Source organism: Thermobia domestica, chromosome 10 (assembly GCF_964235325.1).
Source record: "Thermobia domestica chromosome 10, izTheDome1.hap1.1, whole genome shotgun sequence".
NCBI lineage: Eukaryota > Metazoa > Arthropoda > Insecta > Zygentoma > Lepismatidae > Thermobia > Thermobia domestica.
Genome location: NC_137463.1, coordinates 19,338,222 through 19,356,265, shown reverse-complemented (window position 1 = coordinate 19,356,265; position 18,044 = coordinate 19,338,222). Strand labels below are relative to the sequence as shown.

The 18,044-nt window shown below is 35.0% G+C and overlaps 1 protein-coding gene across 3 annotated transcripts in view; it reads right to left on the bottom strand.

Annotated features, from left to right (window-relative positions):
* Window positions 1–18,044, bottom strand: part of trc (Serine/threonine-protein kinase tricornered) — a 230,655-nt gene that overhangs the window by 41,002 nt on the left and 171,609 nt on the right. For all 3 annotated transcript variants that reach the window (XM_081727837.1, XM_081727836.1, XM_081727835.1), the window contains one exon: window positions 13,504–13,639. In XM_081727837.1, coding sequence (XP_081583963.1) covers window positions 13,504–13,628 — 125 coding nt within the window. In that variant the 5' untranslated portion in view covers window positions 13,629–13,639. The remainder of the gene's footprint in view (window positions 1–13,503; window positions 13,640–18,044) is intronic.

Sequence of the window (18,044 nt, the reverse complement as noted above, 5' to 3'; positions counted from 1 at the left end):
CTATTTTCTATGCGTTTTGCTCTGTAGCAATAAATGTTAAAACTCGGAAATTTCTACCACTTCCGGTGGATTATTTCCATCAACAAAATCGACTCCTAAGTTTTGACGCTCTACATCCCGGCCAATGGATGGACGGCCAGACTGTGTAAATAGACAAACGGTTTGGAAAACCAAACTCCTTAAAAATCTCTAATGCGGTTCAAAATTTGAGTAAACAACGTTTCATAACGAACTAAACAACTTCGTTGTACAGAGTGTACATATTACTGAGTTTTGTGTTGCGTAATATTCTTCAAAGGCAAATGTATTCAGTGTTTTTTTTTTTTTCTTTCTTTTTTATCTCCGGACTTCGTATCCAATAACTCTTACAGCTTGTGTTCTTCCTATTTTGTGGACTGGCGTCAACTTTTGCCTTCACACAATCATATCATGTATCATCAGTTTACAGACTGCATCGAAATCGACTATTTCAATCTTAAATGTAGCTGTAATAATAAATTGCAGTATATGAGCATATGATGAAATTTGTTATATTATTTATTTATTTTTGAAGAAGCTCTTATCCATTATCTTAAATATGCAGCAAACAAGATTCCCTCTAGAAAAGTTTTCTTTTGTCGTCGTCTTTCAAACAAACTCAGAGAAGTTTCAAGTTAATTTTTAATTATCTTCGAACCGTTATTCCTCTGTACAGCATTAACAATTTTGTGAAGATCCTTATGTCCACAGCTCAATTTCACATTTTACAAAGTTTATATATATATATTTTGACATGGATGTCTCGTATGATGCCACGAGTTCCTGTAGCGACCGGAAATTTATTTCACTTATATAAATAAAAAAAAAAACGGAAGTGCTTCTCGTGCTAAAAAAGACAAACATTAAAGCATTCATTTAAAACAGTGATAGGCAAACTCTTATAGCAGAAGGCCAAAGAAAAAAGAAAGAAAACTTTAGACGGGTCAATGTAATTTGTTGCCTAACACTAGTCCTTTTACAAAATTATTCTAATATTAATAATTGAAGTTTCTCAATCTGGTTCAATCTGGGATGAGCTGATTCTCAGAAGAGCTAGTAAATGCTCGTTTGTCAGTCTGTTTCTAATGTAACCCTTAAAAAGAAACACCATTCTTCTTTTCATTCATCAGATTAAGAATCTTGTCGCGAACAAGATGGAACCTTTCGGTGGCCTCATATGCCCGGAGGGCCGTAGTTTGACCATCACAGGTTTAAAATATTACCATAACATTGTTAAATGCATCAATATTTGAATATTCACAGAGTTTCTTTCCTTTTCTTCAGACTGAATTCTTAAGACAGCCCACTGCAATGAAACTTTAATCTTGTGCTATGTCTTCTTTCAGGAATATAAAAATTGTGCGTATGAGGAAAATAATTTGCAGACTAAACTATCTCAGCTTCTGACCTTGAATGAATGTGGTTCTTGTATTTGAAATGTATATGTACTAACCTTCAAATGACTTTTAACTCGAGCTTGATTACTCTGAAGTGATCCATAAAATTGTTGATCATATTAATATACAATTATTCATCCATTTTTAATGCTAATACACTTGATATTACAATGATAAGTTGAAAAAAAAATGTAAGGAAGTGACAACACATTGAATATTTCTTTCCGTATCTTTCCTTTTCTTTGATCTTTTTCACACAGAACAGGTTTTGTCGCATTCTTAAGTATTTCCTGGATAACCATACATTATTTCCAGCTTCACCTTCGCCGTTCCTAGACAGAAGACATGGTCTTTACATTATTTATAAGATGAAAGGTGACACAATTACCTTCTAATGCAAATACAAAATAAAGGATTTTCCCTTTATGAGAATTTCTGTCTTGTACCCAGTGGCGGAATTAGGGAATCTACGACCCTAAGCAATTTATGATCGGAGGTCCCCCTCACCGACCTCGTGATAAACTGTCCACTTATGACACTGTTCCAGCACATCTTTGACAGTTTTGCTTTTGCCCACAGACTGTTTTACAGTACATACTTTCTAGTATATAGACGTATCTTTGGGGGTTAGCAGTTTAGTTGATAAAATGACTCAACGCTTCTCCGCCACTGCTGACTCTGGACTATGAAGTCGTTTTATATAAATTTTAGGTTTGTTACTTTAGAGTGTCTGTGCCGTGGAAAATCAGCGCCTAGGGCAAGGGTATACGACGGCACCCCAGTACATATGAATGAGATCGACAGACGAGCCGCGAAACGCCACCATGGTTGGCGTGAAGCGTAAGAAAATTTTCAAAAATAAACCCTGCTTTTTCTTGATTTTGAGCACTTTTTATTACTTTTCCTTCCATTTTATATATATGTATATTTTTCCTCCTGAAATTTCCGCCCCCTTACTTCGGCGCCGGGACCGTCACTCCACGACACGGTACTGTAACGAAATCTACTACACCGAACAATATGTAAAACGTTACAATCTAAAAAAAAATGTTTATTTTTTTCCTGTGGCCCTTAGCTTAGGCTACCTTGTTTGGCTCGTCAAAAATCCGACATTGACTGTGCTATCTCAATAATTAAACGCTAATTATTCTTATTTAATAAGAGGACACGCTTCTAGAAGTAGTAGTCCAATTTTATGCGGTTCTGATATGTACAACCAAAATATTTCCTCCGGTTCTCTTCTCTCTCATTTGCACTTACTACCCGTATCCCCCAGCCTACGGGGCATAACAGCTGATTTCACTAAATTTGAGGAAGACTTCTGTACGCACGAACTTATCGAATAAGTAAAAAATAACATTCGGAAGTTATAGCCTGTTAAAGCCAACAAACTGGTGCACTTGAACTGAGTACTACATATAATGTTTGCAGGTGCTACAAAATTATGAATAGAAATTTTCCGACTATTCTTTGAATTTTGCAATATTTTAAAAACATGAGAAATAAAAAAGTCGGAGACAAACATTATTACCTTCGGAAGGAATGAAAGACTGACTTCTTTTAATAATGTTCTATCTGCATGTTCATTCCCATACGAGGTGCTATCCAGAATTTTCGGAATATCTGTCAATCAACTGTACAGCACTGTAACAACAGGTAGCAATACTGATGGATCTTGTGAGTCAGCATGCAAAGGAATTTCCGCTAGGTGGATCAGTCAGTACACGTGTATCTCGGTTACTGTGTTCTATCGTTGGCCTCATACTCACTACATTTGGCCTGGGCCGATTTTTTCAGTTTCTCAAAACTGAAACTGAGGTTGAAGAAATGATGACTTCACACCATCGAGATAAAACAAAAATCCAGATGGTGCTCAACTGTTTTTTGAAAAATGACTTCCAGAGAACGTTCTACCGGCAGGAGAACGATGGGACTATTTCGTGGGTTATGGCGGCCACAAGAATAGTAAGTTTTTAATCTTTCTTGATGTTTGTCCCAGAAATTTTGAATAGTACATTGTGCACATCATCTATTCAGGATGTATATTAAAAGTTTCTTTCAACTACATTCTTGACATTTACATCTTCATTAAATCACGAACTCCTACAAACAGTAATTCCCATTATATCAAAAAACACTATAGGTTAAGGTAACCATGACATGTTCAGTTGCTAACTCCTTGTGAAAGCTCTCCGCTCGCTAGTTTCTCAGGAGAGCAGTAAAATTCTTGTATTGGCGAATGAACGGCTGGGAAACAAGGAAGCACCAAGGTCTGCTGAAGGAAATAATTCACATGAAGCAATTGGTTCGTTGTTTTTTGCTGTCGTTTAACTAGAACAATTCCACAGCCCTCTTATCAAGTGATGAATGCTGGAGGGACGATTGAAAAATTAGTCCAATATAAGACTCTGACGTGACTAACATTTGGTAACTGCATCTTCAAATGAGCCTCTCCTCAAGCGCAAACAACTAAAAAGGCGGGGACAATATGAAGATGAGAATGAAGGATAAACGCTTCTGTTCTGATACATCATCCTCATGAAAGTAACATCATACTCTGGTCTGAAGACATATCAATTATATCTTTCGCACAGACCAATATATATTTCCGACTACCCAAACGAAGACAAGTTTAGAGGAGTGTTAATAATCAATAGATGGAAACACATGTCCCTATCTTTTCAGTGTATTTTTTGGAGGGAACAACAATAAAACTTGTGCGACAGTATTGAGTTTAATTGGAAGAATTCGGACAGGACCATAACCTTTTTCGTGGGGAAAGTATTAAATTTGCCTCTTCTAGAAAAATATGTAATGAAAAATGTTGCTCCTATACCAAAATTTAAAACCTTTACACATATTTTTATTACTTTTTAAGTGCCCCTAGTTCGAGTTTACTGAAATAGGGTCCAGATTGCATTTATGTTGTATCTTAGGGAAATATATTTTGTTCGATGATGGGACAGCAGCAGCATTTTCAATTATTTTGGATATAGTACAGTGGGCACTCCGTTCTTCATAACTTAAGCTGAGGAGACAATATATATGACACAATTTAAAATTTCGTATCTGTGGCAATGAATCTTTGATTCTTTCAGCCACAAAGTTAGTTATACAGCTAACATTTTAATTTTCCATTTCCTTTTAAATTTACGCCAAAATTATTTTCATGAAAGTGTTACCACGACACTCTCCACGAATATATATATATATATATATATATATATATATATATATATATATATTCACTTTTTACTGGAGAAGTAACAGAAAATTTTACTATTGTACGGTTTTGAAATAGCTTCCAAATGACAATAGATGGCATTCAATAAGTGACCAAACCAACTTGTAGGAAAATATATGAAGAACTATTTCTTATTAGTAGACTTCTCCAATAGCCACCTTATAGGTTAGGGGTGCCAATAAGTCGACTGGCAGGTCATGAGAGGTACACCTGCGTCATACTGTCTTGTCGATGGGCTAGTAGACAGATAAGTAGATCGCCAGCGACTTGTGAAATGAAAGTTAAATGATGTGAAATCTTTCAGTTTAATGTTCTACGATTACAGCCTTTAAGTTAATGGAGACAGATGATTAAGGAACAATGATGGAAGAATTGGTCGGAATGATAACGTAGGAGGAAACGGGAGTACTCCGAGAAAACCCATGAAGTCCACCACAAACTTACTTGGTCGGGACCCAACCAGGGACACTACGCACCAGAGGTAAGCGCTCTACCACTGAGCCACCGCGCCCCCGATTTGCGAAATGACAAGAAAATTAGGAAAACCAAAAATGGATCAAAAGAGTGCGATCTTGGCCAATAATCAGTATTTGGACCAGGGACCACCAAATTTTTGAACAGCCCCTAAATTGAGTTTTCGTATTTTCTACCGAATAACTACATCATACTGACAAGTGAGTTAACTGATAGTTTGGGGGTTTGGCTATACTATATGTAGTTCTCCAAATATAAGGCCTACAAAAAATTTTTTATTGAAATATATTGGCTCTTTTGAACCCAAAAAAGTAGCCCTCAAACCTAAAAAGATAGGACACCCCTGTTATAAGTGATCCAGACAAAGCTATCCCCAATAATTTCGTACGCTGAACGATAAGATATGTTTAAATGTGTTCGCTGCTCTCTACTTTCCATTACTCTCCAAATGGTGATGTACTCTTCGTTTCCGGGTTTGTTCCGATGTCGTTCGTGAGCATACGATACGGGTTCCGCATTGAATGAACTCCAAATACATATAAATTTATTCACTTGCGATGCTTTTGTATGAGAATGTAAATAAATAAATCGATAATTGATGAATAAATGTTAGGTTTCAACAAAATTATGAATTCTGGCCACTTAATGACAGAGAGGAGTAACCTGGTAATATAAACTAAATGTAATTAGAGTACTTTTGTTGCCAAAAGTGGCAAGTGCGGAAACCCCCAAATAGTTTGGTATTGCTGTACTGGTTTCTGGTCAAGTTCATGAATGGACGTTAAAAAGAGAATTCTTATAATAATGACCCCAGTGGGTATTACCATTTCTAGCACACTGCAGCACATTAAATGCATGAGCAATCAATCTTAACCATACTTGGAGCTTTAGTCACGCTACACACGCGTATGTCCTGCAAAGGTTCCTTTTGTATATTCTAGTCATTGCAAGTGATTAGCCTCTAGCTTCTTTGGCACAGTGACAAGAGGAGTTCCGGAGACATTGAATGCCCAACGGTAATGATTAAACCACTTGCAGATATTGAACGTAACTGAAATTAAATGCAGATTTTCAAGGATAACGTTAATAGGCTTTCAAGAGCACTTCAGCAGTCTTAAAGTAAAATAATCGAAACTGCTATCTTCATCATCATACCAGAGGTCTAATGCAAACGGTGAGGCCGTTATCATCCACTGCAGTAACCATGCTCTCGCTCTGCATGGATTTTCTTTCACAGATAAAAATCACAGTTATAATTCACCTTAATCACCTGACCTATATCTGCTTCTATATAACTGGTAACCTTCACGTCACTTTTTTACTTAAAAAAAAAAAAAAAAAAAAAACACAATAAATAGGGCAGTGAGCTCTGAGGTACGGGAATCTCTGACAGGAAAGAATGGGATTTGTGCAAATATGAAATGATTGTCGGACCCCTTCTCTCCAGAAATATAAAATGAAGTACACCATCTCCTCTTAAAGTAGATTTATACAGCATAAAAATTTCATTTATTGTAACTGTAAACAGGAAATTCATATAAAAATCTGTATGTGCAGAAGAGGTCAGTTGGCTTTGTGAAGTTCACAATCCAAAAAGAGGAAAACTTGATATGGCCTGTTCAAAAATGCCACTTCTTTCTTTAAAAGGATGTATCCTCACAACTTACCATATTCTTATGGTATAGGATAATTCACTATTTTGCTTTGAAATATTTACATTTGTTTATTTCCACTTATGGATATGAGTTAGTTTGCTTAAAAGAGGTAAGAAGACATTTTTTTCGAATACTTTACGTTGAGCATTGTTAATTTGCAGCAAGTGGTCTGTCCACTGATTTAAACTGGACAATTTTAGGGATATCAGCATAAGCAAGTTTCAAACTAATATATCTCGCTAAGTCGCTAATATGCCAAACTTCTTAGTTTTGTTTCTTTATTGAAGTTCACTGTCTCATTCACCACTGAGGCTATACGAAATCTGGACCTACAGTTTAAGAGGCCTAATCACTACGAAATTAAAAGACCGCTAATTTTACAGCAATTATGTGATATTTTCAAATAGAAAAAAGATAATCGAAATGTGGAACAAGAGTGCACTAGATACTATTTTGCATGAGGTACCGTTATCACGAGTCACCTAGTAGTAGCTTTCCGTTTGCAGCCAAAATCAATGTCGATTTTCTAAATGGTTGGAAGTCGAAAGCAGATAAGTGAGTCGTGATAACGGTATCTCATGTAAAATAATATTGTCTACGGCGCTCTTGTTCCACCTTTCGATTATCTTTTATCTATTTGAAGATATCACATAATTACTGTAAAATTAGCGGCATTCGCCGTGATGGGACTTTTTAAGGTGGAATCCCAACCACCCTAATAAGTTTAAATCTCAATGTTTTCCCACCGGGGATCGAACCTGGGACCAAGAGTACCGAAAGCGCGTGTTAGCAACTAAACCGGCGGGGATGCTCAAACTTCTTAAGCTTTTTTTCGTGTAGCTACAAATAAGTTTTAACAACAACCACATGGAAAGCTCATAAAATATTAGCTTCCCCCTTCCCCTGACAACTCTTCCAAATATGACATACTTTTAACAAACGTAGCATGTTAAAAGGATTCAGAACAGATTGAAAGGAATCGTAAAGCAAAATACAAAACCCGGAAATGCTATCACAACCAATACACTATATTGTGATTCCCATGTGCATTCAAGCAAACATATTTTATTTCTTATGTAACTAGCATATATTCTCACACATGGCATAACAAAAAGCAAATTTAATCACGAAACCAATTTCTAGTTATGGATTTCCTTCTTCGTGTTGCCGTAATTTATTACGACGACTCTTGACATCAATATATATATATATATATATATATTTATTTCTGTTTAACTCAGAAACATTACGTATCCACCTACATATTGACCTGTGCTTTGACTCATCTCTCCAGTGTGCTATTGACCTACATTTGGTCTTTATAGTAAACTTTGAAAGAAAAAGTTGCACAGCCGGATAGACAATGTTGTTGATCTTACGCAACGATTCGCTCGCAGTTATTTACAACCATCCATTGCCTTATCTTTTTTCAGATTTAACTTCTGGTAACGTTTAATATCATCTCATTATTATTATTATTATTATTCGTGCCACTAACAAATTTACTGTCTTTATTTACCTATTAAAAGTTTACCTTCCCACGATTATGCTTCGAGGCTAAGGGAAACAATAATGATAACGAACAACACAGTAGAATGAAGAAAGTGGGAGGAAACAATGAGAGAATCCCAAACAAACCCCGCACACGGTGTTTGTACACCACAAAGCCCACTTGGTGAGAACTGTGATCGAAATAAGTGAATTTAACGTCCCATAATTATGCCCTTTAGGCTATGGTAGACGATGATTAAAGCAAGTGAATGATGATGGAAGAATTGGTGGAATGAGAAAGTGGGAGGGTCCCCCCAGAACTATGATCGAACCAGACAAGATGCACCAGAGGTGGTCGTTCTAGCACTGATCTTTATGAAGATTATTCTGACATAATGCATATAACTGAAATACTGAACAGAGCGCCTGTAACATAATCTTGTTTAATAAGACATGTTTTATGGGTAGGTACCTGTTCAATACATTAGAGAAAGACAAATTCTGGGTCGTCTACTGAGACTATCTTCCAATATGAAAATCTCAGCACATTTCTCAACACGATATTTGAGGTCCTTAAAAAGCCTATTTGGAAAAATTATTTTCTTTTTTCACTCCTGCAGTTATGCCATTTAGGCTAAACAGAACAGATGATAAATTACTCTACATGAAAACGAAAAACTTTGAAACGAACGTCAAAAGAAATGGAATTACGGACAGAAAATTCCCAGACCCAATATTATCCACCACAGATTTTCATATTCTAAAATCGAACCTATAATCCTCTTCATCGAACTATAAGCTGTACCACTTAGCCACAATGCTCCCTAAAAATATACTGGTGAGTATCCATATATCAACAGAGGGAAAATTTTGGAAACACACGAGGGTGCCTACGAGACACTCTTCGAAAGTGATGCCTCGTATTGGCAGTTGTGTATGTTTCTGTTGGAAGAGCTCTGTCTCACTGAAAGTTGCATTTCGAACTCGAGAGCTCCCGATTGCACAGCAAATATCTCAGCCACTGATCTACATGTGCTTTGTAAAATTCGAATGAGACTATAAAGGGGTCCTCTATGCACTATAAATTTAACGTACTCAATTATAAAAGTTTACTCTTTAACTTACATACAATTGAATATTATTTAAATATATATTGGTTTATCAACATGTATTCACACGATAATTCAGTAATGTGAGATTCGTGTCTTGTAAATCACTCGAAACGCTCGGAGCACGAATAGTGACTCATGCATAATTCATCAACAACCTTTGTAACTAATAATAGTTTGTTTACAGAGTTAACCGTTATCTGCATATTATGGCACACAGACGCAATAATAGTATTTGTATTAGACAACTGTACGAGTTCTAGTCGGAGAGTCAGCTTATGTATTTAGTCAACATACTGTTTCCAAAGTTATATTTTGTTTATATGATGTTTTAAGTTCACTCAAAATGTTATTTTTTCATTATTAGTCATTAAAAAAAAGAAAAAGAACGAAACCGTGGAAGGTCATTTTAATAAACATCAGTACGAGACCTTGCAGCACTTGTTAAAAGTTACTAATTAATACTCTAGGAACGACGGAAATTTCTTACGAACATGAGTTAACTGTGCTGAATAGATAAGGGCGGAACAATGTTTTACACTTTTTTTTTCTTTTCGACAAACTCGTATCCAAAAAGTTTACCGACTGTTCGCTTATTGAGGAGAAAGGCAATAACGTTAGAAACTCATTGTTCCGACCAGCTTCAAACCTGTACAGTTATTATGGCACGGCTAGCGTTATCGCCCATTACTTCGATTCCTGGTGGGTACTCGTGTGCTTCGGATCCCACCAATTTCTTATAGCTTGATGCTGAAAAGGGATCCTAATGCCACAAAAAATCATTCCGTTCAAAAAGAGCACTATAGTATCATACCAATATTTCTTTCAATTTTACTATATTAACCATCTCTGAAATTCTGCTGTTAGAAAAAGTGCATTACAGTAACTACTCCACATGATACGATATTATTTAGCTGACACACCAAATTATATATTGTTAACACAATAGGACAACAGAACAACATATCCTAGTTCGCAGAAATTCGTGTAATTACAAATTAACTTGAGCAGTATGCAAATTGAAGTCACCATCTACAATCTACATTATTGCTCGTTAACTGATATCTAATTTTAACTTCGACTAATGTAAATATTTGAATCCCGGGAGATATAACGCAGTTTTCCGAAGAAACAAGTTCATTATTTATAATGCAACGTTCCTTTTAAACACACGAACAAATTAAATGAAGAACCACTCTTTCAATTTTACTATATTAACCATCTCTGAAATTCTGCTGTTAGAAAAAGTGCATTACAGTAACTACTCCACATGATACGATATTATTTAGCTGACACACCAAATTATATACTGTTAACACAATAGGACAACAGAACAACATATCCTAGTTCGCAAAAATTCGTGTAATTACGAATTAACTTGAGCAGTATGCAAATTGAAGTCACCATCTACAATCTACATTATTGCTCGTTAACTGATATCTAATTTTAACTTCGACTAATGTAAATATTTGAATCCCGGGAGATATAACGCAGTTTTCCGAAGAAACAAGTTCATTATTTATAATGCAACGTTCCTTTTAAACACACGAACAAATTAAATGAAGAACCACAATTTGACGTGGGAACGAACCTCATGAGCTCTCAGGGGGAATCAAACTCAGAACTCTTCACGGAATATGAGAACTATAAACGATTTGTCAAAAAGGAAAAATGAGGAAGCTTTTGTTTATCACATTTTCAGTAACTTCTTTCTTTAATATTCATTCTTCTCAATATTGTCAATATGTTATTGTTGCAGCAAAATGAAACTATAATTGGATTGTATTTAAATTAGAGTCACAACGTTTCGTAATATTCAGTTCGATGAAACTTGAGAAAAGGTATATGTTAATATTTATGGGAAAACATTGATACAAAGTAATATCAAGTTTTACGAGAGGAATCTCTTTCCAGAAAAAAAGAAATGATACCTTCTACAAGAACTAGCAATATTTGAGAAAACTGCAGAAGAGAAGGGTCAACTTTTAACATGAAACTGAGCTGTTTTCGTTGGTAAAATAAAAACAGTTTTCTACAAACTCTTGCAACTGAATCATTCTACATAACAATTAGATGAATAACTAAGCCATTATTTTGTATTGATTACTTACATTTTGCAAAATCTTGTTAGAGGTCAAAAATTTAATCAATATATTTTCGAAAATTTCAAGTAAATGATGTGCACGTATAGATTAAACATGTGATCTTAAAAATATGTTGAACATGTGCGATACTAATTGCAACATTTTGTAGAAAATGTTTTTGATTGATTGTTATTATTAATAATGAACAGTTCGTCTCAACGTTAAAAATTCACTCTTGTTCTGCTCCAACTTGCTCCAGTTATTACAACTAGGTGACGAAATGACAGTTCGCTGCTGTACTAAAAACTGAGTAAATACTAGGAAAATCGATCTCATTTATTACTTCTTTTATTATTATTATTATTATTATTATTATTATTATTATTATTATTATTATTACACAGCCCCACAATAGTTTTGTGTGTCGGATCTCAGGGTATGGATTCGATGTATTTTGTTACACAGAATCCAAATTTCGAAACCCCAGGATGATTGATCGTGTCCATTTTTATGGGCGAAAAATTTGAGCGATTTTGGATAGGGAGGACGCATGTTTTTCGCCCATAAAACAAAATTGACACGGTCAATCGTCTTGGGGTTTGGAAATTTGGATTCTGTGTAACAAAATACATCGAATCCATACCCTGAGATTCGATACACAAAACTATTGTGGGGCTGTTATTATTATTAAGGTACACTGATTAAATATATATGTCTGTAAACTATTATGGGTAACAATTTCACCGCGCTTAGTTATGAACAATGGATAATAATTTTAAACCTTGATATACTGAAGAACAGACTTATGTTAAACGGTGGAACACAAGTGAAAAACTTTAAAAACAGAAGAAATTTTCTAGCATGTACGTAGTTCAAAATAATTAATAATGCTGTTAAAATTCTAATAATGTATTAATCGAATACTAGTCCTCTGAGGCAAGTACGAAACTGTTAAAATTCTTTTTCTGAAGGCGTATCTGATGCCATACAAATGTTACAAAAATAAATAAATAAATAAAATAATTTATATGATATATACCATTATGTATTCTCTTATATACATTCTCATTTCTTTTAAATGGTTCATGCTGACGACAAAAATGGGCACTTAAGAAAGTTTTGTCAAGTCATGAAAGCCCATTTTTTTTTCATTTAACTTTTATTTTGAAGCTCAATGTTAATATTTTTATATCCTTAAATACCCTTGTATTATGTATAACTAGTATTTCTTAGGTTGACTTAGCAATTTTGAAAGCAAAGTTTTGTTAACGTTCCTGTAGTACAAATATCGGTAAGTTATTTATTTTTTTGTTGAATACACAACTACATACAAATTTGGAAAGAGGAAAGTTTGCACTTTTATATCAAATTACTCCTCATTATATAGTATATGTCGTTTCAGGACACATTTTATAGCCAAGCTTCCCACTTACCCCCGATTCAGTACGGATAGTTTTAGTTTTTATTGTGCAAGCGCCAAACTCAAAGCATTAAAATATTTTTAAACTAATTTCTCATTTCATTATTTTCAAAGTGAATTTAAAATAAATTATGTAACTTGTATAGTTCTTTTTATCAGAACTTGAAATTTAACAAAACTTACCTCTCAATTACCCCGTCTTACCCTACTGTTTTGAGCTAATCCTTATCCCTATCCCTAGCATGCAAATGAACTAACTACAGCATATCAATACCATTACTTCTGTAGACATGTAAGAGCATTAAGAAATTACCGCTCAAGTGAAAGGCAGATCGAGAGCTTACGGTTTCAACTTCATAAATGCGTTGTAGAACATCCTGTATCCATGCCTTTATTAGAAAAAGGAATAAAAAATCTTGCACTTACAAACTAGAACTTCGAACAGCTGGCGAATGCAGAGAAGTTCGGATGTAACACTTGCAAACAAACAAATTTCGCCCCGAGCACTCTATCATACTTTACCAGTAGCTCTAAAAAGCGATTTTGTTTACATGAGGACTAATTGCCTCTTTTAGCATCGATTGCGGAAGGAAAGAGGAAGAAGGGCTTACCTTTGCTTCCGTTCGATATGCTGGGCTATTAAATTGCTATAGTAATTTTCCAAGGTCACCTTGGCCTTGGTTGCCTTGTCGAGGGTGTGCCCACTGAACCGGATTGTATTCTCCGTGGCAGTCATCTCCAGGACACCTAATCAAAAGAGAAGAGAATGCAGATTATGAACCGGTAAAAACACAAATCAAGGCCAGTCAATCTAGACTACTATGAACATTCAGTAGTAAAAGAAACACGAACAGATGGTATACGATTATACAACGGCGGAAGGATGCATTACTCATGCCGCCCACAATATGAGATTTACTTTTTCCACTGTAAACAAAATTCTAGTGGCTCCTTCCTACAAAAAGGAGTGACTTACTTCGTCATGCCTAACTTTAAAATACAATCACCAATTACGTCAAACAATGACCTTAAGGAATATTACCGATTCAGTTTACAAATACACTAGTACTTCATACAGTTGAACAACAGTAGTAATATTTTGTAAATATATTAATAATAAAAGTAACACTAACTTTATGCAGATTATAGCCAGTGGCGGCTTTAGCGGGTAGGCCGGGTAGGCGCGGGCCTACCCAAAAATTTTGAAAAATATATAAACGCTAAAAGCTACAATAAAGTGTAAACATATTTTCCACTATTTATATTAATGTTAGTCATTAACCAAATAGTATCAATAACTACTGTAAAAGTAATTTTCTACTGTCGTTAATCAATCAAATGTGTATATGTAACCATAAGCGAGGCCTACCCAAAATTAAAATTCTAAATCTGTCCCTGATTAAAGCCTCACAAATGTTTTCTTTTTAATATTTTGCTAAAAACATCAATTTAAAGAACAAAAAATTGCTTTGCGTTCAACAATGAGAAGTATTTCAAATCGTTTAATAATTCTTCATGGACAAAAAAATAATACAATAAGATATTTTGATTTTTGGCCAATATAACAAAAAAAAAAAAGAAAAAGAAAGAAAAAAATCACCATTTATCACTTGTCACATCATGCATTAACAACTACGTTCCATGTTTTCCACATGAATCAATGCCGGAAGCAATAAAACGTCTATATTGTTCCTAGCAGTGCTCAAATCGAAAACCAAGAGAAACATCAAAGGAGGGAAGAGAAAAAAATGGGTTCGAAGAACAGTATCGTTCCAGCCCCACAGGCAATATGAATTCTCGTTGATTGCTGGTAAAATTTATACAATTTATTACTGAGTGTTCGGGCAAAATTATTAGAATGATTTATTCAAACAATGAAGAATTACTTGATTCATTAGAGTAACGTCCCACCTCAGCTACTTCCCAGCGAGGATTCAACTCTGGGATAATAAACGGAACGACCTCCATAATTTTAACATTAGTTGCAACTGGTGTTACGATGGTGTTTATCTCAAATCTAGTAGGGCGATCTCCTTACAATTCCCATTAGTAGTTCCTGAACATCTATCTGTGAGTGGTCTACCCAAAGCCAGGTTCTGGCCCACTTAACAAACATAGCTAGTTGGGTCTGGGTAGCCAGGGCCTTGATTGTTATTCAAATAGTGCACGTGCACGGGAAACTAATAAATTGACAATCATGGTTTCACCACACAGATATTTACTTTCACACATCAATTATTATTATTTTCGATATAAATCCATCTGATTTTTTACAATGTTAAAAAGGCATATCCTTACGAGCGAGAGAATTCTTGAACACAGGACTGCAAAAACAGGATAAACGGATTTGAGACGCAAAATTGAGCTGAGCAAGCGAAACTAAACTAAAGTGTCACCGTTTAAAATATGTTCAATTAAGCTCAAATAAATCTTGGAGAAATCAATCCTAATGTACGGAAACTTTTTCAGGCACCACTCCTCGACGTTATGGTCAATTACGGCATCTTACTTTAAAACCACCTATTATCAATGTTCAACAATTGAAAATGCTATCTCAAGCAGTCAGAGTATGAAATAGTTCTGGAACAATATTCCTCACGGATGTGAGCCACCAAACCATCTCACTTCGAAGCTATTCACTGTACACCATGACCATTATTAATGGAAAAAATGACCACTCTATCTAGAACAATCGTAAAAAAACGTTTAAAAGAAGGGTGTAAGAGCTTCACTGACGCAGAAAATATTGAACTATCTAATCGAATTTAACGCAACAACGTTTTATACCTATTTTAGTTACATGTGAATATGGTCAAAACGAATGGATGCAGTAGATTGCGCACGATATAGCCTATACTGCTTTCCATGAATGGCGCGAATTTTATAGACAATAACTTGTAAAGTATATCCAAAATCTACTAACATAAAAAAAAAAAAGAGAGAGAGAGAGAAAAGAAACAGTTCTGAGAACGATTCAGTTATATGCGTCACTTGAACATATTGATATTTTGAAACCTGAACAAAGACTACTTTTAAAAATAAAACTTCAATGTCTGAAATGTTGCTCATTGACATCCTAGACTAAGCATTCTAAATTATCAACATTATCCTTCCCATCTTTTATGTAAATAAGGGCAGAACCATTAAAAACGTCTTAAGCAGTTGTTAAGATGCTCTGTGTTAGGACAATAGTGGCCTTGGTTAGTCCTGCTCTTGCGATGACTAAAATGTTTATCCGGAACGTTTTAAATATTTGCAGGTTTTGTACACTGTTTGTTATTAGTCAGTACTTTCAAACTCTTAATTTAGTAATTCCAATAATGACGTAGCATTAGCTAATCTTTAAGGAAGTTAGTAGGTTTGTTTTGACCCCATCATATTGTAGTAATTTAATTGTTATGAAATTAGTTTATTTTTTTAAATGATTAGACATTTACGTAGCTGGGTTTTTGTGGAGCTTTCCGAAGATTAAAAGATCATACATTTTTTGCTTTGTTCCATTCTATTTTCGTTAAGATTTTTTAGAATTCATGCAAGTTCCTAATTTATCAACGAACTTAAAAAGTTCGTTACTGAATTCTCTATGTCTGTGTGTCTGTCTGTTATTTGCGATTTTTGAAATTATGAGCCCTCCATTCGATAGAATATCAAAAACTATCTGAGAAAGTAATGGAACTTTTCGCGTCACACTTATTGTTCCCGAGATATTGGTCAAAAATGGCCGATTTCTAGAGATTTAAGGAGCCATATCTCGGGAACTATAAGTTAGAGAGAGATTATATTGGTGTTAATCAATGCCTAAGAAAATGGTAAATATTTTGGTATTAAATAGTACCTGGTGGCCACTGTCCAACTGCTCACTGGTTTGGCCAGTGGCAACCGATTAATATCGGTACCAAAATGTTTACCATCCTCTTAGGTATTGATTAATACCAATGTTATCTCGGTATGACTTACCGTTCCCGTGATATTGGCTAAAAAATAGTTCCGATTTCAAGAGATTTAAGTAGCTATACCTCGGGAACCATAAGTCATAGAGAGATCGTATTGGTGTTGATGGACATTTTGTTACCTAAGAGGATGGTGAACATTTTGTTACCAAATAATAACCGGTGCCATTGGTCTACTGGCTAACTGGACACCGTTCCCCAGATAATGGCCGAAAGAGTTCGAATTTCGGGAGATTCGAGGTGCCATATCTCGGCAACTGTAAGTCATAGAGATATGATATTTTGCGAAGTTTTGCGAGAAACAGAACAAGGTGTGGATAAAAAGATTTACTTTTACATGTAGGAACAATCACAGTTATCATTCACTCTCCACCTCTCCATTCTTTTTAAGTTTGTTCTGGCAATGCTCTTGGAGCACTCTCAACTGCTTTATTTTAAAGTGTTTTTCAATACCAAGGTTGTTTTCAGACAAATCCCCAGTTGCCAGTACCGAAGACGAGACGCTAACATATGAAACAAAAGAATCATTTAAGGCAGTATTTCTCAAACTGTTGTCCACGGACTACAGATGATCCTCGAGGTACGGGTTCTTGTGATTCTCTTAGACTGAACGCGTCCAAAAATGACGGAAAAAGTATGTGCAGTCTTAAAGACTTAACTGGGAATTTCAAACAGGTATAGCTTATATTAATAGCAGACTATATAATTTAATACAGATTATGTAAATTCTAATAGCTTATATAGATACTGATTACCTTCAATTATTAAAAAAAAAAAATGTACTTTTTCTACTAATACCAACTGTTTTCCCCAAGCCTTTGGCTCTCTCCAAATTGGCTGTAGAGACGCTAGCGACATCTCTGGGCGTTATGCTGAAAGCAGCGTAGTGGGCGACAACTATTGGCCTGACTGTGAACTATCTGGAAGTAGTGTGTCTGCCAGACTGAAGCATCTTGCGTTTAAATTGAGGATTTAAAATATCTAAATATTTTCTCCTTGATGTTAATGAAACCCATAATTCTTAAATGTTTTGAAGTTTATAGAACAATTTATGTGTCCGTGAGTAAACAGAATTTTAAAAAATGCACACTTTTATTAACACTATTGGAAAATTCTATTTTAAAAATATGCTTTCCAAAGAGACAAGGGTTGAGTGATTCGTAGAACATTTAGGCTAATAAACGTAGCCCCACGGTTTGAAA